The sequence below is a fragment of the Antennarius striatus genome, chromosome 3 (assembly GCF_040054535.1).
Source record: "Antennarius striatus isolate MH-2024 chromosome 3, ASM4005453v1, whole genome shotgun sequence".
NCBI classification, from domain to species: Eukaryota; Metazoa; Chordata; class Actinopteri; order Lophiiformes; family Antennariidae; genus Antennarius; species Antennarius striatus.
Window position 1 is genome coordinate 7,312,294 of NC_090778.1, and position 23,774 is coordinate 7,336,067.

General features: G+C 44.6%; 1 protein-coding gene across 1 annotated transcript in view; it reads left to right on the forward strand.

Annotated features, from left to right (window-relative positions):
• galnt9 (polypeptide N-acetylgalactosaminyltransferase 9) overlaps nucleotides 1-23,774 on the forward strand; it is a 129,769-nt gene that overhangs the window by 74,354 nt on the left and 31,641 nt on the right. The window contains exon 6 of the mRNA XM_068311164.1: nucleotides 207-324. Coding sequence (XP_068167265.1) covers nucleotides 207-324 — 118 coding nt within the window. The remainder of the gene's footprint in view (nucleotides 1-206; nucleotides 325-23,774) is intronic.

The following is a 23,774-nucleotide window of genomic DNA, read 5'->3' on the forward strand; positions in this document are numbered from 1 at the left end:
ACCAACTGATCCAACTGATTGATACAAAAGACTTATCTATAACTATCTGAAAACACTGCACTACTACTCCATTTTTACAGGCTAAACAATGAGCAAAACCATGATCTCATTTCTGCTTTGATAAAATTGAATATTTCAGCATTCTCTGTGGGTTTCATGGCTGGGTAATTTCACTCATAAAATTCCACTTCTCTCTGCTCCTCCAGAACTCCGGCTATGATCGGCTGCTCCTTTGTGGTTGATCGGGAATACTTTGGCGAGATAGGTCTCCTGGATCCCGGCATGGAGGTGTATGGAGGCGAGAACATCGAGCTTGGCATGCGGGTAAAGACTACAAACTGTTTTCCATGCTATGAAATTGTGAAAAAAACGTAAACTATTTTTTTAGCCACATTTAAAGTGAGTCCATTGAGCAAAAGATGAAATTGCTCTGAGAAATGATGAAGGAAAAGTTTGGGTTTTTTTTTTTATGAGGAATACTTCACTAGTTTGACTAAAGGTTACGTAGAAGTCAGGACCTCTTCAGCAGTGAGGGGCTTATGAAGATATTCTGTTAAATCTTTAATATTCTGACTTTGGAGCACATCATGATGAAGTTTTCTTGCCTTTCCAAGTTGGGGGGATGCAGCTTAGAAACCCAGGGGCATCAACAGAAGACATGATTAAACTTTGCAAAGTTTCTTAGATGGGAAATCCGCTTAATGCAAACCTTCAGCAGAACCAAAGGCACTAAAGCCTATATATTAAAAATGTAAATTTCTTTTGCTGCTTCTTTAAGTTGAATTAAATGCTTTGTGTGAGCGAAGGGCTTCCTGAAGAATTGGTTGGCGTTTAAATTCAGAAAATGTTTCTCTCCAGCTGAGTGGAATCAGTCTGAAACTATACACACTCCTTCAGCTTATTGGAATGAGATATGGTTGAAAGATCCCACTCTTTCATTTAAAGTCATGCCCAGATCCATTTTTAAATTCTTGAGATGGCTTCATTGACACATTTTAAGTGTTGGATGCCTTTGAAAAATCACTTTGAAAAATAAATAAATATATATATATATATATATATATATATATATATATATATATATATATATATATATTGTCTGCACGTGTTCTCATAGTTAAACCCGATTAAAGGGGGTCAACTTTTTATGAGATCAATGCATGTTTTAGTCTTGCAGCAAAATCTTTTATATATTTTAATGCGTGCATGTGACCATCACCAGTCTTCTCTGGGAACTTAATTGTCAGTCTTTATTAGATTTTCCTATTGTGAGCCAGAGAGGTAAGTGCTGCACCTCTGTGAGTTAAGGGGGAAAGCAAAAGGAGACAGGGAGAGAAAACATTAATAAGGTAGTGGATAGACAGGCAGTGCTGTTGGAGTGAAAAAGGTTTAGGCTGGTTCATTATATCTTAGAACTGATACCTTAATACCAATGTTACAAAACATCAGATTAGTGGAGGTCCTGATAATATAGAATAGGCCACCAGAGGAAACCAGTGTAGGAGGAAGATAGAGGGCATAATATTGTGATGTCTGAAGTGAGACTAATCACATTCTGACGGGACCCAGTGGTTCTCAATGATTGGACTTGACAGGAGCTGGTAAGCCCTGAACCAACATGCAAGTGTGATGGAAACCAATGCCCAGATAGGCCACTGGAACCCAACAGGGCCATGCTAGCTGAGTACCCCCAACCCTGTCAGCCAGGAGCATCCAGAAGCCATCACCCGAAGAGCCACAGGGGGCACCTAGAACCACGTAGATCCAAAGACCCAGAGGAGGCAGCAGCTGCCACCGCCGGGGCGCACAGGACAGGCCCAAAGGGCAGGGGGCAAGGAGGCCCCTCCCCCCACCTCACCCCAACCACCACACCCCCCAACTCCCCACTCCCATCCACTACACCCACATCCCGCCCGCCCCCCCATCCTCAGGAGACAGGGATGCCCCCCGCAGCCCATGGGGCCAGCCACAGTGACCGAGCAACATGCGACCCACCCCCCTTCATAGCCCCCTTAGTCTTGCAATCCCGTCTGCCCGTAAGGCCCCCCGAAAACCCAGGCAGACCAGTGGTAGGGGCCACACCAGCCCACCAGAAAAAGCAGAGATCCCCAGCGGGCCGCCCACAGAAGAAAGCCGACCAGAGACAGCCAGCCCCGGCACGCTGCTGGCCATCCCAGCAGCCCATGCTAGGCCCTATTAGAGGCCCACCGCTGCCAAACCACCCACAGGAGACCCTCTGCTGAGCCCCGCCTACACCAGCCCATACCCCAGCGCCCAGTAAAATAAACTGACCACCGGCCACCAACCGCCGACCCCCAGCCAACAGCAGTGGCCAGACACATTCCACAAAGCCGACTTGACGTGCCACGCCCGATGGGCCAGCAGGTGAGCCGTGTAGCACCCAAAGCTCAATAGAAGACAAAGTGAAGCCAAGCCGCCCAGCAACCGTCCTGCCCCCATGCAGCGACGACTCCGCACCACCCAATCCCCCCGCACTCCCGAGCCAGCCCCCCGTAGCCTGACCCCCGGGCCAGGCCAGATCGCCCACACACCGCCCCATCCCCACAGCAGTGCCACAGCGCCACACCCCCGGTCATCATCGCCCCGTGGCGAATCAATGGCCATGACCGACAACCACCTATCCCCAGCCGGTAGCTGCCGATAACCATCTACCACCATAAAAACGCCCATAACCAAGCCCAATTCCCCAGTAGCCCAAGCCCAAGCTGAGGCGCAGGCCCAGGCCAAGCAGCCTGTCCCCAGCCATAGGCCCCAGAGGGCTGTGCCCCACCAGAAGTGCCATTTCATGTGGATTCACCACTACCCTCTCTGTTAACATGCTTCCTCGATCCCTGACGAGGAAGCAATCTCCCGACCCTGTGCTACTGTGCTACCTTGTGTGGAATGTGGTGCATTAAAAGTCTGAAGGGAAGCCCAGCGCTGTCCAGACATCTCCAAACATCGCAGGGCCCCCTCCAAAGTGTGTGTGTGTGTGTGTGTTGCATTAAAATTGGAGGATGGGGGGGGACAAGTGAGGCATATTTGGGGACGATGGAGTGCCCTAGAGCACTGCAATCCGCCCCACAACCAAGCCCACTGCCCTCGCCCCCATCCATTCCCAAAGCTCTAACTGCCCTACATGTGCCTAAAAGTTATTATGTATTGTGAAGCGTGAGATATGTGAAGTGAAGATTAGGAGGCAATCTGGTGTGGGCCCAGCCCACATGAACAGGGCCGTAAGGGGGACCAGCACCACAGCTGGCCAACGAGCCTGAGCCCACAACCTGGCCAGGCCACCACTATCAGGGTCCCAGCACGGCCACAGACATCTGACGACCACCAATCACCGACCGATGAAGGCTATGCATGCTCTGCCCTACCAGGCCCGGTTGACGGGCCACAGAGGGCCAGACCCGCCGAACCGAGGCCAGCGAGTAGCCAAAAGCCACACCATCCAGGGGAGGCAGCCGCCGAATGACCACGTCCCCATCCCCACCCCTCCTCCCCCACGACCAACCACTTAACCAACCCACAGGGCCACACTGCCCACCAGCCAGCCACCATCACCAGTCCGGGCACCCCGGCATCGCCGCATATGCCCACCAACCACTGCCAACCAGACACTGCCGGCCAACAGCCAGCAGCCAGTTCACCCCCGACACACTGAGGCAGTTTTCAGTGCCACCATCGGTCCACTAGCCAAACCAAAGGCCAAGCGTAGGCCCAACGAAACAGCCCCATGAGCCGATAGAAGACGGCGGGCCACCAGCAGAGCCCGACTTCCAGCCAGCCGCACCAGCCAGCAGTGTGACAGCCACAGAAGCATCCAGCAGACCACCCAAAACAAACAGCGACACGGAGACCGAACCCACAACCCCCCGGAATCCCCACTGCACCTGGATAGCAAGCAAATCCCAGGGCAGGGTGTGTCGCTTAGCCCACACCCGGCGTCTCAGCGGCGGCAAGATCCGGACTGAACACCCATGCCCACTGTGGCCCCCATCTCAAGCCAGGGCAGGGTCGCATACCCGCCCCCGGACAAATTGGTGGGCCGTATCATCCCCCCCACCTACCCTCACCCCACCCCCGCCCACCATCCCGAAAGGGAACGCCCAGCCCCCAGCAAATCCCCAGGAAGCGGAGGGCCCCCAGCCCCCACGAGGTAGGAGAGGGACGAGAAGGGGCTGGCAGAAAGGAGAGGAGAGATGAGGAGGAAGCGGAGCAGAGATGGGAGAAGGGAGCAACAGGAGGGCCAACCCACCCCACACCCCAAAGGCCAACCCAGAGCGCCCCAGTGGAGACAAGCACCACCACCCCCAAATCCCCGGAGACCACAGGAACTCAGCACCCCTAGGGCCCAAAAGGCGAGACAACAGATACAACAGCTGCCAGGGCGAGGCGCCAGAACCAGGCAGGCCCCGGAGATCCAGAAAGCAAGCCTAGGCGTAAGATGGAGAGGGGTCTCCTACTGAATGCACCCATCCATGGTGTCCCAGATCTATCATTTAACTATAAGGTGGCAGAAGAGACATAAGTTAGTTATCAGATCATGAGCATAGACATTTCAGATGTGCAAGAGTGGAAGCACACACTGCTCTCAGAGAAAGCTATAGATTTATATTTAAAGATCTGATAGAGACCGTTTTTTGTAAATAATGCCAATTGGTTTTTTTCGAGTAGCAGATATTTTCTCAAGCGAAATGTGATCAATGAGGAGATTCCACCAATAGGTGATGTTTAGGGCTTTTTTATCTTTCCAATTCACCAAAATGGTTTTCTTTGCAATGGTAAGAGCTACAAGTGTGGGCTGTAATTGAGCGTGAGGTAAGGCCATTTCTGTTTCTGTTATATCGCCAATTAGGCAGATGTTTGGAGATTGTGGAATCCTGCAGTCTAACATTGAGGACAGTTTCTGAGTAACTGATACCCAAAATTGATGGACATGTGAATATAGCCAAAGGGCATGAAAGTAAGTGTCGATTGTGTTCTGTGTGCATTGGGTACATATATCTAATTTGCAAAAAAACATTTTATATAATTTATGTTGTATTAGTTGTAAGTTAGAATTCTTTGTCATCTTAAATGTATTTCCACAAATCTCGATCCAAGAGTCATAGTCTAAAGATATGTTTAAATTTAAATTTTTAGCGTCAAGTGATATAACTATTGCTTTCCTGTTGCAACGTTGTGTCAAGCTAATCAGATTCAGTAGTCTTCTAGCATTGTTGGTTGCGTGTCAACCCTTAATAAATCCTGTTTGATCACTTTGGACTATTGATGGAATAATCTTCTCCTGTTTGCTGACCACTTAACCCTTATTCTACTTAGAGTAGCTCTCACTTCACGGCATGAGTACTTGTTTTTCATCAGTGATAATGACACTGTCATGTAGCTTATGTGTCACAGTGACAAATCTACATTATGCATTGCCAGCTGCCAGCAGCATCCCCCAAGGTCACAGTGTTTTCCCCTTCATTAGAAATGCTGGTATGCATCTAACAAACCAGTCAGCTGAGTTAAAAGGGGTTTGCACATGAGATCATTCCAGTAACAGTAGAACATATCTATTGAAGTGAATAGTTTGGCATGGCAATGATCTTTGACCTCTCAGACACATTCTTCCTTGATTATTGTCCTTTATTCATTATGAATGCTTATGGTAGCTTGTATATTTATGAGATGAGAATATGACTATCTCCTCCTGCTTGGCCTGTCTGAAAATGAATCGCATGCAACAGGAAACATTTCATTCAGCAAAAATGAAACCCAAAATAGGTCTGCAGTCAACAGTCATTCGTACTGTGGTGCTCATAGAATGGAGATGGTCTTCTGGAGAGTGGCCATCAATTACCCAATTAGATTTTTTTTTTTAAAAGTGATGATGAAAAGCTACGGCATATTTATAATTAAGTCTGAGATGCAGATTGTGGAACTCAGAATTAAAAGGCTCCCAGGGATCCTATTTTTAAGCAGAAGGGATGCTATGATTTTTGATTGCGCAGTAATATACCATGAGAGGAAGAGAATAAAATAAAAGCAGATTAATCATAGATGTAAATCTTGTGTTCATTCCAGTGGTTTTACATGGTTGGTCCTGTAAATAAAACAAAAATCTAATGCATCACCTGCAGCCATGCCACTAATACATGAAGGTAATGTTATATGACCACGGTCAGTTTCATGTGTTTTCAGTCTTACTGTCTCACCTCCTTTTTTGTCCTTCCTCCCAGCAGCACAAAAATGTGACAATTCCAGCTTTTAAATAATTGTAAATTGCATGTCTGATTTTGAACATCCTGCTCACCACCAGGCTCCATTTGCAAACAAAGATCAACGGTCAGACACGGAAATGATTAATTCTGCCAGGAGTGTCAATATGAGTTTATCTTTTAATGTGTCTCCCAATCCACCTGAAATTCATGGCTTTGCTGATATAGTGTCTCTGGAGATCAGGACATCGCCTTTCATTTTAAAGTTCCTGTGGGTAGAAATTACACTTTGGTAACTGTCACCAAATATAATAATATATCAAATCTATCAAAGCTGATAACTGAAGCTTGCACTGCTGCTAGTTCCACTTAAAGTTGATGTGGAGCAAAACCGTACACATAATTACTTGAAAAGATAAAGAAGAAGTGCTTCATTTTTGTCTGAGTTTAAATACTCATAATGATAAAACTACCAATAAGGTAGTTGTAATTTGACACGTTTCTTGTTTGACAGTTTGTTTGTGTATGGTTGGTTTTTCTTTGGTGGAGATGTAAGATCCACTCAGTGCCTCAGGGTTTTCAGTGTAAGTAAAATAATTCTGCAAATTGCTAATTTTACTTCACTTATTTGAATCATGTTTTTGTGATTAAATAATTTATTTAATTTTTATGAGAACAGACATTTGGAAGTAAATGAACAAGATCGAAACTAAAAAATGTGATTTGGTTTTCTTTCCTGTGCTATCTTTGAGTGCAGCTGTTTGAAGGCGCTGTATTATATCCATTATTACACCTCAACTCTCTTTTTATTGTTAATATCCATACAGCTGCTTTGGTTGTGTATTATTCGTCTTAAAACTAAGTTTGTATTTAATAGAAACTTAGTGACAGGCAAACTTCAGCCAGAACAAACAGTAAGATATGTATAATAAACATTAAATAAAACACCATAGTCATAATAGGTCGTTCTTCTTCTACTGAAACCCAACTGTCTCTCACGTGTTATAATTTGGTGAGTGAATGTTTATTTTTCTGACAATTGCATCAGCGGCATGATGGTTATTTAATTCCTACTAAAAGCAATGTGTCTGGACGTATAGAATACATCATCCTCATTTTCCCGTCAGGAACTGTCCCAGCTGCTTAATGAAATCGACTCATTTTAATAACACTCCAATAAATCTCGCTGTCTCTTTGGAATTCTGTTCCTATATGGCTAATTTGCAACAGCAAACATGTTTATATTTGAAAATCTAATACCAAGCAATTTCAGGAGCAAATGTTAATTAACATATGTGGCAAGTGACTAAAAACATGACTAAAAGTTTCATTGAGAATTTATTTGGGAAAAAGTACCGGTAAATAAAACAATGTGTCACCAACTTTAACCAAAGTGCTTCTGGTTTTGGAGATTCTCGAACAAGGGTCTCTGTCATCCACCAAAACCAGCTCCAAGTAACCTGGACATCCCCGTAAATGTAGGTCAAGTAATAGTTGAGTGGGTGTGAATGTAATCCTGGTAGACAGTAGATTTCCTTAAGTACAATTACTGTACTTAATTTGTGGACTAAAGACTTCATTATTCAATCATTACGAAGTTCAAAATCGATGATGATTGGATGGCCTGTTTGTCTCAGTGACATTTATTAAACTCTGCAGCAATTCCTTTCAGGAGGTAATGAAGCAAAAAAAAATTTCTTTTCTTTTTTGAAATCTTGTCTCAAAAAGCACCTGGGCTTGTCACGGCTAGAACACGACTGGCAGGGAGAACCCAAAAGCACAACAGAGTATCAGGTGGGCAAGGTCTCAAAAAAGGGTTTAATAATACAGGCAGGGGTCAAGTTCCAAAATAATCAGTCCGATAGGCAGAAGTATCCAAAAAACGACAGGCAAATGGTAGAGTCCGGAATCAGGTAGGGTCAGGCACGAAACAATGTACAAACCAGGCAGACGAATCAGATCAGGGGTCGATGAAAGGCAGCGTCCGGGAAACAGGCTGGGTCTATCAGAAAAGCAGGCAGGAGTCAAAGGCTGGAGAGTCAGGGCGAACACTAAACAATCTGGCAGAGAGCAGAAGGCTGAGCCGGCATATGTAGAGTGGAGACAGATTGCAGGTGTGTGGGGAAACGGCAGGTGCAGGGAATGAACTGATTGAAGATGAGACAGGATCTGAAATGATATGAGATGTTAGCAAGAAAACAAACTATTAGACCCGAGATGTGACAGAACCCCCCCCTCTACGGACGTCCCTCCAGGCTGGTCGGGATGATCCTGATGGAACTCCCTGATGAGGGCTGGATCCAGGATGCTTCGCGCAGGGACCCAAGAACGTTCCTCTGGACCGTAGCCCTCCTAGTCCACCAAGTACTGGACACATCTGCCCCGAAGCCGAGACCTGAGGAGGCGATGGACCGTGTAGGCAGGGGCACCATCGATGAGCCGGGGGGGTGGTGGGGGTTTGGAAGGGGGTTGCAATGGGCTCCCTATCACTGGCTTGATCCTAACACATGAAATGTGGGGTGTATCCTCATGGAACGGGGCAGTCGCAGACAAACGGCCACTGGGTTAATTATCTTAGAGATAGGGAATGGCCCCACGAACCGAGGAGCCAGCTTCCTAGATTCAACACGTAGAGGAAGATCGCGTGTTGACAGCCAGACCCGCTGACCCAGTGTGTATAGTGGAGCAGGGGTGCGTCTCCGGTTGGCGGACCCCCTGTACCGATCCGATGAATGGAGTAAGGTGGCCCGGGCCTGCATCCAAGTGTGGCGGCATCGTCGAATAAACATCTGGACCGAAGGAACACCGACCTCCTGTTCCTGCTCTGGAAAAAGCGGAGGTTGAAAGCCCTGCGAGCACTGGAAGGGTTAGAGACCGGTGGCAGAGCTGGGCAGGGTGTTGTGGGCGTACTCCACCCAGAGTAATTGTCTTGACCAGGATGACGGGTTGCGAGATGCCAGACAGCGCAATGCTGTCTCCATTTCCTGGTTCATACGTTCCGCTTGGCCGTTGGATTGTGGATGAAACCAGGGGGCCAAGGTCAGGCTGACCTTGGCCCCCAGCAGACTGCAGAACTCCTGCCAAAAGCGTGATGTAAATTGCGGCCCCCGATCAGAGACCACATCACTGGGGAGACCGTGCAGCCGGAAAACGTGGAGAAGCAGCAGCTCAGCAGTCTCCTTGGCAGAAGGCAACTTGGGCAACGGTATCAAATGTACAGACTTAGAAAAACGATCGATGACAGTGAGAATCACCGTGTTACCCTCAGAGGCCGGCAGTCCTGTAATAAAATCCAGGGAGATATGCGACCAGGGACGGCGAGGCAGAGGCAGTGGCTGAAGAAGTCCAGAGGGAGGAAGATGGGAGTTCTTGTTCTGAGCACAGGTGGGACAAGCAGCAACGAACTCTTTGACATCTTCCTCCATGGACGCCCACCAAAACCGCTGCCGTAACAAGGCCATAGTACGCCCAACTCCTGGGTGGCATGCCAGTCTGGAACCATGTCCCCACTGCAGGACCTGAGGGCGAAGACTAACAGGAACAAATAAACGATCGTCGGGACAGGCACTGGGAGCTGGGTGTTCCCTCAAGGAACACTTTACCTGGTCCTCCACCTCCCAAGTAACGGCACCAATGACACAGGAAGCAGGAAGAATTTCGTTGGGCGAGGCTGGGGAATTGTCCGACTGGAACTGGCGGGAGAGGGCGTCAGGTTTAATGTTCTTAGATCCTGGTCGGTAGGAAAGACAAAAGTTAAACCGGTTAAAATATAAAGCCCACCTCGCCTGCCGAGAGTCAAGCCTCTTGGCAGACCGAATGTACTCCAAATTCTTATGGTCTGTCCAAACAATGAACGGCTGTTCTGCCCCTTCCAACCAGTGCCTCCACTCCTCGAGTGCCAGTTTTACAGCAAGCAGTTCCCGGTTACCGATATCATAATTTCTCTCTGCGGGGGACAACTTGCGGGAGAAGAAGGCACAGGGATGGACCTTGTGATCCTCGGCTGACCACTGAGAAAGCACCGCCCCCACTCCGGAATCTGAGGCATCCACCTCCACAATGAACTGCAAAGTGGTGTCTGGAAGAGTCAAAATAGGAGCAGAGACAAATCTGGCCTTCAACTCCCCAAAAGCCTCCTCTGCAGCTTGGGACCACCTGAAGAGGACCTTCTGGGAGGTGAGGGCTGTAAGCGGGGCAGCTACCAAACTGTAGTTTCGTATGAATCTTCAAAAAAAATTAGCAAACCCTAGGAACCGTTGTACATCCTTTCGGGAAGCAAGAGTGGGCCAGGCAGTAACCACCACGGTCTTGGCTGGGTCCATGGAAATTTTCCCAACGCCGATGATGAATCCCAGGAAGGAGACCTCAGAGACATGGAACTCGCACTTCTCAGCCTTAATGAAAAGCTGAGTGTCCAACAGACGTTGCAATACCTGCTGTACATGAACAACATGATCCTGTCTGGACTTAGAAAAAATGAGAATGTCATCCAGATACACAAATACACAGACATTAAGAAAATCCCGCAACACATCGTTAACCAGACATTGAAATACAGCAGGTGCGTTAGTAAGACCAAAAGGCATGACCAAATACTCGTAGTGTCCACTTGGAGTATTGAAGGCCGTCTTCCACTCATCCCCTTCCCTGATGCGTACAAGATGATAAGCGTTCCTTAGATCCAATTTAGTGAAAATGGTTGCCTCCTGCAATATCTCATGAGCAGACGAGATGAGTGGAAGTGGATACCGGTTCTTGACAGTTATTTCGTTACGACCCCTGTAATCAATACAGGGTCGTAAAGTTTTATCCTTCTCCACAAAGAAAAACCCTGCACCAGCTGGGGAGGATGAGGGGCGAATGAGACCTGCAGCCAATGAGTCCTGGATGTACGTGTCCATGGCTTTCTCTGGGGCTGAAAGAGAGTACAGTCTACCCCTAGGGGGGGTTGTACCCGGGAGAAGATCGATTGCACAGTCATAAGGTCGATGAGGAGGAAGGGATGTAGCCCGTGCCTTACTAAAAACCTCCTTAAGTTCAGCGTACTCCTCGGGAACACCCGTTAGGTCAGACTTCTCGGCTGTCCGACCGAGATTAACTGTTACCGGGGCAGATTTTAAACAGACGGAGTGACATTGTGCACTCCACTGACGGATAGTTCCTGAAACCCAGTCTATGTGTGGGTTATGCTTAAGCAGCCATGGATACCCCAAAATCACCAGTTGTTGAGGAGAGTGAATGAGATGAAAAGAGAGGATCTCTCTATGACTTCTAGATAAACGCATAGACAAAGGAACAGTTTGGTGTGTGACCCGGCAAATGAGACTGCCATCCAGGGCGGTGGCATCAATAGAGTTGGTCAAAAGTTCCTTACTGATCCCTAATTGTGTGACTAGAGAAATGTCAATCAGATTCGCGTCAGCACCAGAGTCCATTAGTACACCTACCTCGATCTCTTGACCGGCACAGCGAAGTAGGGTGTGCAGCACTGGTTGAGAGGGCACACTGAAGTTTGTTGGCCGGCTCACCAGCGCCCTCTGTTTAACCAGCGCCCTCTGTTTAACTGGTGAGCCCTGCCTTTTACCGGACAGGTAGAAGCAAAATGGCCGGACTGACCACAGTAGAGGCAGAGATTTCCCTGCAGGCGATGCTCTCTCTCTGCTGGAGACAGACGAGCCCGACCTAGTTGCATAGGCTCCGTCTGATCCCTATGGACGTCCTCCTCTGGCAGCAGGGAAGATGGCGAAGAAGTAGAGGCAGAGGCTAACCTCCGGACTGCTTCGGGATGACGAGCTCTCTCCCTCCTGCGCTCCCGGAGACGGACATCGATGCGAGTGGCCAGAGCGACGAGTGAGTCCAGATCCGCAGGAGGATCCCGCGTCGCCAATTCATCTTTTATAGGGTCAGCTAACCCATTATAAAAAACGTCAAACAGAGAAGCCGGGTTCCAGTCACTTTCCGCTGCCATGGTGCGGAACTCTATAGAATAATCCAATACAGAACTTCCCCCTTGAGATAAGTTCAACAGACCCCTGGCTGCCTCTCTTCCAGGAGTCACATTATCAAAGACCTTTCGGAACTCAACGGAGAAGGACTGGACAGAGGCACAGACAGGCGACTGCCGCTCCCACTCGGCGGTTCCCCAATCTCGGGCTCTTCCCGTCAGCAAGGAGATGATGTACGCCACGCGGGCTCGCTCAGTCGGAAAAGCAGAGGGCTGCTGCTCAAAGACAAGGGAGCATTGGACCAGAAATGGACGGCAGGTACCTGGAGCTCCAGAACAACGTTCTGGTGCTGGAATCCGAGCCTCAGAACCAGTCGCCGATCGAACAGGAGACTCGGGAACAGCAGAGGAAGCTGGGCGACCCGGTATTGCTGCTGAAAATGCAGCAAGATGTTCCTGCAGAAGACCCATGCTGCGGTCCTGGCGAACGGTCGTAGAGCGAATGACCTCAGCTAAAAACTGGAGGTGCTGGTCATAACGCTGGGTCAGATTGGGTTCAGATGTAGGGTTCTGCTGAGCAGGGTCACTGTCGGCTGGGTTCATGATGGCCAGATTGTTCTGTCACGGCTAGAACACGACTGGCAGGGAGAACCCAAAAGCACAACAGAGTATCAGGTGGGCAAGGTCTCAAAAAAGGGTTTAATAATACAGGCAGGGGTCAAGTTCCAAAATAATCAGTCCGATAGGCAGAAGTATCCAAAAAACGACAGGCAAATGGTAGAGTCCGGAATCAGGTAGGGTCAGGCACGAAACAATGTACAAACCAGGCAGACGAATCAGATCAGGGGTCGATGAAAGGCAGCGTCCGGGAAACAGGCTGGGTCTATCAGAAAAGCAGGCAGGAGTCAAAGGCTGGAGAGTCAGGGCGAACACTAAACAATCTGGCAGAGAGCAGAAGGCTGAGCCGGCATATGTAGAGTGGAGACAGATTGCAGGTGTGTGGGGAAACGGCAGGTGCAGGGAATGAACTGATTGAAGATGAGACAGGATCTGAAATGATATGAGATGTTAGCAAGAAAACAAACTATTAGACCCGAGATGTGACAGGGCTGGGCTTTGAGGCATCTGGTCATAATCTCCCCAATGTGAGGAGAATGGAACTAATTAAAGTCTAGCAGTAGCTAGGCAGCTGGACACGGGAGAGACATAATTACACCGCACTTGATCACAAGCAGAGTTATTACAGCGTGATAACAGCTTGCAATTCAACAAGTCAATCTGTGAATTGATTACAGTAGTTTGGATGTAGAGTTTTTTTCATTTTTATTTACTAAATATTTTCCATTAAATAGTTTTTGAAAGATTTGTCAAACAAGTAGTAAAGACACTTGTGTGTTGATGTTCCCAAAAGCAATGGGCTATTACAGTACATTTTGACTGAAGCTGTTTCTTGTTGTAGTTTGTTGTATGGATTAGTTGTTTTGTTTGAACTCTAATGTAAACACATAGTATAATTATTGATATAGACTCACAGTTATATGTCCCTAAATTGTGTCGAATCAAAATCCATAAAAAACATTGAGAAATCATTTTAAAATGTAATTTTCCACAATTTCTTTTATTAAGTATAAATCATGTATCATACATTAATCACCAATGATGCCAGCAAGCTAATATACAATAAATAAAATTAAGACATTTTTTTAAATTTTTGATTTTTGTTAATAACAAGTATTTTCAAGAGTCACAGTGTTTGTCTGCACACTATCAGCTACAGTTCCTGGATAAAACAAAACTGGCTCAAACCACGACAACCTTTTACGATTTTCTGATTCACTTCTATTCTCCTGTGGATATGATTATGACTTCCAGCTTTTTCTTGTTCCTTTAGTTAATTCCACACCTAAACAAAACTGGAGATGAAAAAAGTTTCTCTAAAACTTAGAAACAAAGTACACTTATTCCTACTTACATATTGCAGATACCACGGTGCACTGGCGTCATGCCCGGAGTGTCCCCCGCCTCACGCCCCATGCCAGCTGGGATAGGCTCCAGCTCCCCATGACCTGCTACGGCGGATACAGCAGTGGTACATGAAAATGAATGAATGAATGAATGAATGAATATTGCAGATAATTATTTAACTGTGAACAGCTTTTACCTTCAGGATGGAGTACCTGTTGAATAGAATTCATCGGTAACCGGTCAGGAGCCTCCCCTCTCTTATCACTCTCCATCTCTTTTTTTGCAGATGGGAGCTTTGCTTCACGAAAAATACAAAAAAATGAATCGATTAAAAAACACTGTGAACTCGTGATGGGCCAGTAAGCATTATTTCCAATGCAGCAATAACAGGTGCAGCTTTAAAGCTGCTGGTTGATGTAGTCAGATGTTTCTTATGCTTTATTCTCGGAACATATACCCCTCGGATACAAAAAATGAAAGACATTTCAACGCAGTTTTATAAGGCTGTGAGCCATCTGGATTTGTTGATGCAAATGGATTCGAAGCAACTTGACACATATGCATTGCTTTTTTAAAAATATGATAATACAACATCTAAACTTTTTATTTCTGTGGTAGAACTATAGATTCCAAAGCTACGCCCAGGGACCATACTGTAATGTATGCTCTCGAAAATACAAGAACGTCCTTGGGCTAGCAGTTATAGAGTTACAAGAGCCATTATTTTCTTGCTCCTATGGTTGCCTTCATAGTATATTGGTGACTGAGAGAATAAAGCAAGTTGAAAAGGGGCTTCAATATCTTCTCCTTTCAAGCAAATCAAACAGAAGCATCTTCAAAAGCACTGATGTCTCAGAATAGTCATTAATCTGATAGAGGTGATTTTAATTATGTCACCAAACAGACTGTAAATAGATTTCTATAGATAGTAGTAAAATGCAGTATGGCCTGATCGTTCTGACAACACACTGCACGTGTCTAACATGAGACTTCAGTTAATTCATTAAATTAAGTACATAATGCAAAACTGAAAACATTATCAAGTACACTTGTGCAAAAAACAGAAGCAGAAGTGATGTTTATCGTTTAACATTTAAGTGCACTGTACAAAAACAGACATAAAAAGAAACATAAGTAGTCTAACAACAGAGTTATAATTAATAATGCAGTATGGTCAGTATCAGTCAATGCGATAGCAAATTTATCATGTCAAAAAAGCATTAAAACTACACATCTTTGTAATCTCAGGTTTTCTGAGACAAAAATAACGTGAAAAATAAGAGAAAAATTGCAATAAAAAATACGTTTTTGATCTTTTTAATAGTTCCCTCTGTGGTGCATGAGCAATACATTATCTCACAACACCTTAGAGGTACAGCAAGATGATCTTCTACGTGCATAAATGAGTATCTGGTGGATGTTGCTGTTACATGTTATGAATTTTGAAGTAGAACACGCATCTTGTTGCAGATCTAACAGTGAATGATGGAGGCTCCGCTGTGATGCAATACATTAAGACCAATTTGCTGATAAAACTGGTTTCTGTGTGTTTTAGGTCGACTTCCATTTATTTATCATGTGCAGTGTATGTAAGTGTGTAATTGGAAGGATCATCTTGTGCATTGATCATGCATGAACAGTCAGATCATACAAACCATACTGTGAAAGTTTATGACACACATAATCAGTGCAGCTGTCCAAATCTGCATCGTTTCTCATCTTGGACTCCTACCCGCCGCCACCCTCAACAGGAAATAGCAGTCACCTTGAAAAGGCCAGGAATGACATTATGAGACTGCATTAGGCCCTGGCCATCTGTGGACACCAGCCAGTCTGGCACTTTCAAAAGCATCAGTGTGCCCACGCTCATCAAGTGGAAAATGGCAGCGAATCCATTTTCACAAACTGAGTCATTCCAAGTATGACAACAAATCTGATACAAGACTTCAACATGCAGCAGATCAATTCAGAGCATTTGCAGATAAATGCCATGCTTCAAAATTTTGTAGGAGCCCACAGGCCAGGGGTTTTCAATTAAAACTCACGGATGTCCGGTTATAAAAAGTTCCTCTTAGTAAAAGGTCTGAATCCAAGTCAAATTGTGTCTTATAGCTTTTTCAGGGGAAAAATGCAAACAGAACTTTCTTCATGAGAGAAAGGGGCATGTGGCCTGCCAGTAATTTACTCGTGCACAAGGTTACTTGTGCACAAGGTGTGCACAGAGCACATCTTGACTGTTTTGGAAAGCTCCCACTGTTTAGCATAGCCCCCTCTCTTTTTCCACCATGACAAGGTGGTGGAAAAAGAGAGGGTGGTGGTCTCTGTCATCTGTGGTGAAAGAGACCACCCGCTTCAGATCTGTGTCCCTCTTTGTCAGCATCTTATTGCTGCATACATGTCCCCTCCTCTTGTGTGTGTTAGTGGTGTTACATCCAAAGTTCCTTGTCTTTGTGATGGGACCTGCCTCACACAAAAGCTGGACATTACCAGAAACATCTGTAGATTCATCAATGGCCACAGATATGCATGGTGCTCTCTGAATAGCTGCATGAAGCATGAAGCTATATTTCTGATTTTCTTGTTGCTGTTGAAGCTGACATTGGGAGTTTTTCCACACATCTCATCTGTCTGTAGCTGTGACCGTCAGAAAATATTCTCCAAGAAAATCTACCCTCGTGAATTTATCATGGAGTGGTCACGGGTCCGGACAGAACCATCACGCGGTCCGGATCCGGATCGCTGTCCGCGATTTGGTGACCCCTGCTATAGACTAAAGATCCGGTATTTGCAATTACAGCAGTTGCTTTAAACGATTTTTTTTGGTACTGATTAACTCCTGTGGTAAATGTGTATTAAATTGTGGCTTCTACACACTTTTTCCATCAACCCATAATGGAGAAAAAAAACAAAACAAGTGGCAGCTGTTAAAAGCTCAAATTTCTTGACAGTCATTGTGTTGTTCCACAGCTTGTTTATACTCTTCCTTTTGTTTAAGGTCTGTAACCCAGCTCATTGCTTCCTTCCTTCTATATCCCCTCTGTGGGACATGACCAATTCATTGTCTCACAATACCTTACAGGTACAGCAAGAGAAGAAAAATTTGTGTCCTACAACACAGTCTGCGTAAAGGCAATGTTAGCATTGGAAATTGATTCGGCATTTGTGTTTTTCAATGCCTGCATTATTCAGTGTCTAAATCAATCTGTTAAAGCTTAATAGACTGGGGTTTACTTATTCAATGGTTCATTACTGTACACCCCTGTCTGTATCCATCTCAGGGGGGAAACATGTGAGGGTGGATGCAATTGTAACAGCTCTGTGCTCAAAATTTGCATTAGGAAAAGAACTGGTGCTATTGTTGAGGGATTTGCTATTGACATATGGCGAAGTGAAGGAGCATATGCTTCATGTTGAATGGATGCACTTGTAGACCATCAGCTAAAGATCAGTGTGCTCACTTTTGCATTTATTTTTAATGCAGCATGCACAGAAAAGTCGATTATATTGTCGTGTTGCTTAGAGTCCTGCTTATCTAAGCTTATGTGTATTTTAGTCCTCAGATTTTATGTTTGGAAAGAACACTATATCTACCCTGTAACAATCATATACACCATACTCTTTAGCTCGAGCCTGGAAATATGGCATGGCTACGTGAGCATTGGTGTACAACAGAGAATTCCTCTTTTGGTGTTCAGGGTCAATGTGAAAAGTAATTAGACCTTGTCTTATTGCTTATTATCCATCTTGTTTTCCTTTCGGCTTTTCCCTTCAGGGGTCGACACAGCGAATAAGTTGCCTCCATCTAACCCTGTCTTATGGATCCTCTTCTGTCACACCAACTAGATTCATGTTTTCTTTCACTACGTCCATAAACCTCCTCTTTGGTCTTCCTCGAGGCCTCCTGTCTGGCAGTTCAAAACTCAGCATGCTTCTATCAACACAGTGGTACCTCTATTTATGAAATTAATTGGTTCTGGAAGAAATTTCATAAGAATGAAATTTCGTAAGTACAGATGTGTTTTCCATGCAAATGCCCTAATCCGTTCCAAGCCCCCCAAAATTCAGACGTAAATGTTTTGTAAAGCATAAAAATGTATCAAAATGTGTAACAAATACATGTTACAATTAGATTATTACACAATTAATGAGAGTTGTGCATAATGTAAAAAACAAAGAATAAAAATTATGGTCATTTACCTTTTAACTGCTGTCCTCATTGTTTTTTGCCCTCTTTGGTTGAAGTGCTGTTGCCTCACCATGCCGAACAACAGAGTGACTCGAGTCCTCCTTTTGAACTTCTTCAATCATCCACGCGATGCCTTAAACTGCTTAAACTTCCTTTTATTTTAATAACGTGGCGATTGTAGATGCATTACGGTCATATTCTTTGGCGAGATCAACCAAATGCATCCCTTTTTCATGCTTTTCTAATACTTTTGTTTGTATGGACAAAAAACCTCTTTTCCTCATCTTTTCTTTTCCTCTTTTCTCCATCATTTTCTTGGGTTCATAGTGAATATTCTAAAAGTTAATATATTTACGTAAAACTATCAGAACACATCATGGGTTGAGAGCCGAATGATGAAGACGCTACATAGACACCTATCAAGCTACACACAGAGGTCCCCCTTAGCCAATGGGATGCCAGGATGCTAGGTAGTAGCCAATGGCAGAGCAGCTATTTGAATATTGCGTTCAGGAACCTGTGGGAGCTGCAATTGCTCATTTAAGGCGCACAAAGATGGAGCTGCCTGCCACTCTACCTCCCTTGCATGCCTACAGGTCCCCCTGTGTATGTGTGTGTGTGCTACAGGGGCCTGTACACACTAATATATATATATATATATATATATATATATATATATATATATATATATGCATGCGTTTGAGTCATTAGCTAGAGTGTGCATTCTTAATTTCCCTACGGGGATCAAAACAGTATATAAAATTAAAAAAAATTTTTTTAAAAAAGTATCAGCCCATACTGTATTTGTACCTTTCGTAACTCGAAATTTATTTCGTCACTAGAGGCAATATTTTCCTGTTGAGGCATTTCGTAAGAAGAAAATTTCGTATGTAGAGACATTCGTAAGTAGAGGTACCACTGTATATTCACTATCTCTCCTCTGGACATGTCCAAACCACCTTTCTGGCCTCTCTGAATTTATCTCCAAAACCTCTAACGTGCTGTCCCTCTGATGTACTCATTCCTGATCCCATCCTTCCTGGTCACTCCCAAAGAGAACCTCAGCATCTTCATCTCTGCTACCTACAGCTCTTTCTCCTGTCCTGGCATGCAACCCATTATCCCTAAGTTAATACAGCAGGTCTTTGGATGGCTTTCAAACAAATTAATTGTGAAAAGAATCCCATGCGAATATAAAGTCTCACTCAAGAATAAACCATTTTGAAAATGTTGTTTGCCTCTAGCACGCTGCTAACATAACCTGTGAACCCTGTTTATTTGTGGTTCCTTTTGTTAGCATCTTTTGCTTTGTTTTGTTTTTTTCACCCAGAGTATTAATGTTGTTGTTCAGTGTTAAAAACATCATTTCCAGACAGTGCAGGATGGTCAACCTGCCTAAATCAAACTATTGTATTCAAAAAAAGCTTAAAGGAAAGTGAAATCTGAACATCCATTCTTTTGGTGGACTGAAACAGGACTTAAATGTACTCTCATGAATGCTAACATGGCTCTGTGTATTATATATATCATCTAAGCTGTTTGCTAATCTTCTTCTTCTTCTTTTCCTTTCGGCTTTTTCCTTCAGGCGTCGCCACAGCGAATCAGTTGCCTCCATCTAACCCTGTCTTCTGCACCCTCTTCTCTCACACCAACTACCTTCATGTCCTCTTTCGCTACATCCATAAACCTCCTCTTTGGTCTTCCTCTAGGCCTCCTGCCTGGCAGTTCAAAACTCAACATCCTTCTACCAATATATTCACTATCTCTCCTCTGGACATGTCCAAACCATCTCAGTCTGGCCTCTCTGACTTTATCCCCAAAACCTCTAACATGTGCTGTCCCTCTGATGTACTCATTCCTGATCCTATCCTTCCTGGTAACTCCCAAAGAGAACCTCAGCATCTTCATCTCTGCTACCTCCAGCTCTTTCTCCTGTCTTTTCCTCAGTGACACTGTCTCTAGACCAAACTACATCGCTGGTCTCACCACAGTTTTGGACACCTTTCCTTTCATTTTAGCTGAAACTCTTCTATCACACCTGACACTTCCCTCCACCCGTACCATCCGGCCTGTAGACGCTTCTTCACCTCTTTGCCACACTCTCCATTGGTCTGGACTGTTGACCCTAAGTACTTAAAATCCTCCACCTTCTTGATCTCTTCTCCCTGTAACCCCACTCTTCCACTTGGGTCCCTCTCATTCACACACATGTACTCTGTCTTACTGCGGCTAACCTTTATTCCTCACCTTTCCAGGACAAACCTCCACCTCTGTAGCTTCTCCTCGTCCTGTTCCCTACTGTCACTGCAGATCACAATGTCATCTGCAAACATCATAGTCAGTGGAGATTCCTGTCTAACCTCGTCTGTCAGCCTGTCCATCACCATAGCGAACAAGAAGGGGCTCAGAGCTGATCCCTGATGCAGTCCCACCTCCACCTTGAACTCATCTGTCACACCTACAGCACACCTCACCACTGTCTTATAGTCCTCATACAGGTCCTGCACCGCTCTAACATACTTCTCTGCCACTCCAGACTTCCTCATACAACACTATAGTTCCTCTCTGGGCACCCAGTCATAAGCTTTGTCCAGATCTACAGAAACACAATGCAGCTCCCTTTGGCCTTCTCTGTACTTCTCTATAAACATCCTGAATGCAAATGCCGCATCTGTAGTACTCTGTTTTAGCATGAAACCATACTGCTGCTCACAAATGCTCACTTATGCCCTTAGTCTAGCTTCTACTACTATTTCCCATGACTTCGTTGTATGGCTCATCAGCTTTATTCCTCTGTAGTTGCCACAACTCTGGACATCTCCCTTGTTCTTAAAAATGGGCACCAGCACACTTCTCCTCCATTCCTCAGACATCTTCTCACTATCTAAGATCCTGATGAACAACCCAGTCAGAAACTCTACTGCTACTCTACTCTACTCTACTCTACTCTACTCTACTCTACTCTACTCTACTGCCACCTCTCCTAGGCACTTCCATACCTCTACAGGTATATAATCAGTTCCAACTGCCTTTCCACTCTTCATCCTCTTCAATGCCCTCCTCACTTCATCCTGACTAATCTTTGCAACTTCCTGGTCCACAACAGTCACATCTTCCAGTCTTTGTTCTCTCTCATTTTCCACTTTCATCAACTCTTCAAAGTATTCTTTCCATCTTCCCATCACACTACTGGCATCTGTCAATAGACTTCCATCCCAATCCTTAATCACCTGATGCATGTCCTTCCCATTTCTGTCTCTCTGTCTTGCCAACCTGTATAGATCAGTCTGTCCCTCCTTACTGTCCAGCCTAGCATATAAGTCACCATAAGCCCCTTGTTTGGCCTCATTGCTTATTATCCATATGAATCATAAACTTTCAAAAAAATCTTTTCTGTAACTGCAGGCATCCCATGATCATTTCAGCACATTTTTACAAGTTAAATAAAATAATTTTAGGTGAATTGTGAATACTGTATCGGAACGCTGCTTGGGATCAGAATCAAAAAATATCTCTGTGCTCAGTAGCATCACCAGGATAGACAGTATCACTTAACAAGCACGGCTCATCCCACTATTATTTGAGTCATAGTTAATCTGTTCACATAATCGTCCCTCTGATGCCAGAGGCACAGGATGAAATGTTGAGGTGAACTGACATGGCCCATGTATTTGAAAAGTAGCAACATGCGCTGCTTTGGCTGCACCGGCATGTCCACACCACAAACCAACGACTGGATGGGCTCATGACGTTACAATTAAAAGGATTCTGCCAGTCTCTTCAAAATCCTCCATTTTATGGATGTAAAAAAAGTGCAGGGAGGAAAACAAAGCATGACATTAGGTGACAGGACACAGGGATTGAGTCATACACATCCTTCCTTGGGGAAGGGATCCTTCAGTTCTCAGCACTTTGAAACATCACTTACCATTACATAAAAGAGGATTCCAGAGGAAATGTTGGGTGTAGCAGTGATTCCGTCCAGTAAGAAACAGAAACTCAACAACAGGTGTTATTTTGAACAAAACAAAAACAGAGTATTTATTAACCTGTTGTATTTATTACTTACTTAACTTACTTCCTTACTTTCCTAAACATTGGTTAATAAGGAAGGCCCTTGAGAATGAAACTCTTTTCCATGGGACTAAAAAACAGGAACATGGGATGGACCATACAAATTTGGAGTAAAACTTGTGTTTCTTTAACAATCTAGTACTTTTTAAAATATTAATATAAATGTTAATAAATGTCCTTTCAAACAAAGTCATATGTCTAAAACATCTATCAGTCCATTTTCTAATAGACAAGATATTGTCTGCGACAGCTTATTTCCCTGCAGGTCACAGGTTTTCTGGAGCCCATTCCAGATTGCTATTAGTGAAAGGTGAAGTATACCCCAGATAAGACGCCAGCTCATCACAGGGCCACACTAAAGACAAACACACATGGACAATTTGGTATGACCAATTCCAATACGTTGTTTGTTTTTGAAGGTTAGAGAACCCATGCAGACACAAGGAAAACATACAAACTGTACAGAATGGGATCAAACCCAAAACCTTCATGCTGTGAGAAAGCAGTGCTACCAACTGCACCACCGTGTTGCTGTGTTAAAACATTTTTTTTTATAACTAAATCAGGGTGCTAATTATTAAAGCATCCTGATTCACAGTGACTCAGTATTTTCTGATAGATGATCAGACTTGCCTTTAAAGAGTCTTTAAGACCTTCCTCCAGCCCTCATCGTATTATCTCAAACCTGATACATTACCTCATTACTACAGAGATCTGGTTAACCTTTGACCTACATGTCAGGTTGTCGGGCCTTTTGCCTAATGAGTTAGGTTGTTTGTTGGTGCTTTGTAAAAATGTAAATCTATTATTTATGGTCATTAAAGGCCACTGGAAACTGTGCCAGAGACCTGTCAGGATTGCATTCCTCTCTTTCTGTGGGAGGCTGTAGAATCATAAATTATCAAATACCTATTTAACTCCATAAATGCCACTTTAAAAAGGGAGCATTTAATTTGTTCACACAGAGGTCTGAAAACATATAGTCATGATTCATGACTGTTAATTCGTCATATAAGCAAATAAAACTAAGGTCAGTTGCAGTTCCTTTTGTCTTTGAACTGCTTTGTATGGAGAAATGAAATCTCCATGCTTGCTGCTGTATATGCTGTCTTCTCTTCACTTCAGGACATTACAATTAATTTGCACATTCTAACCATGTTGTGATTATATGAAACCGATTAAATATTAGCCAGTGTTTGCCTTTAAAAAAGCTTCTCCTGAGACTTTATACAATACAAACCAGCAAAAACACATCGTTCTGGGGCAGAGGCCGTTTTGGGAAGAGCATTCCAATTAAAAAACGGGAGGAGAAACTCCCCCTGATGCATTCGGGGGCATGCAACCCATTATCCCTAAGTTAATACAGCAGGTCTTTGGATGGCTTTCAAACAAATTA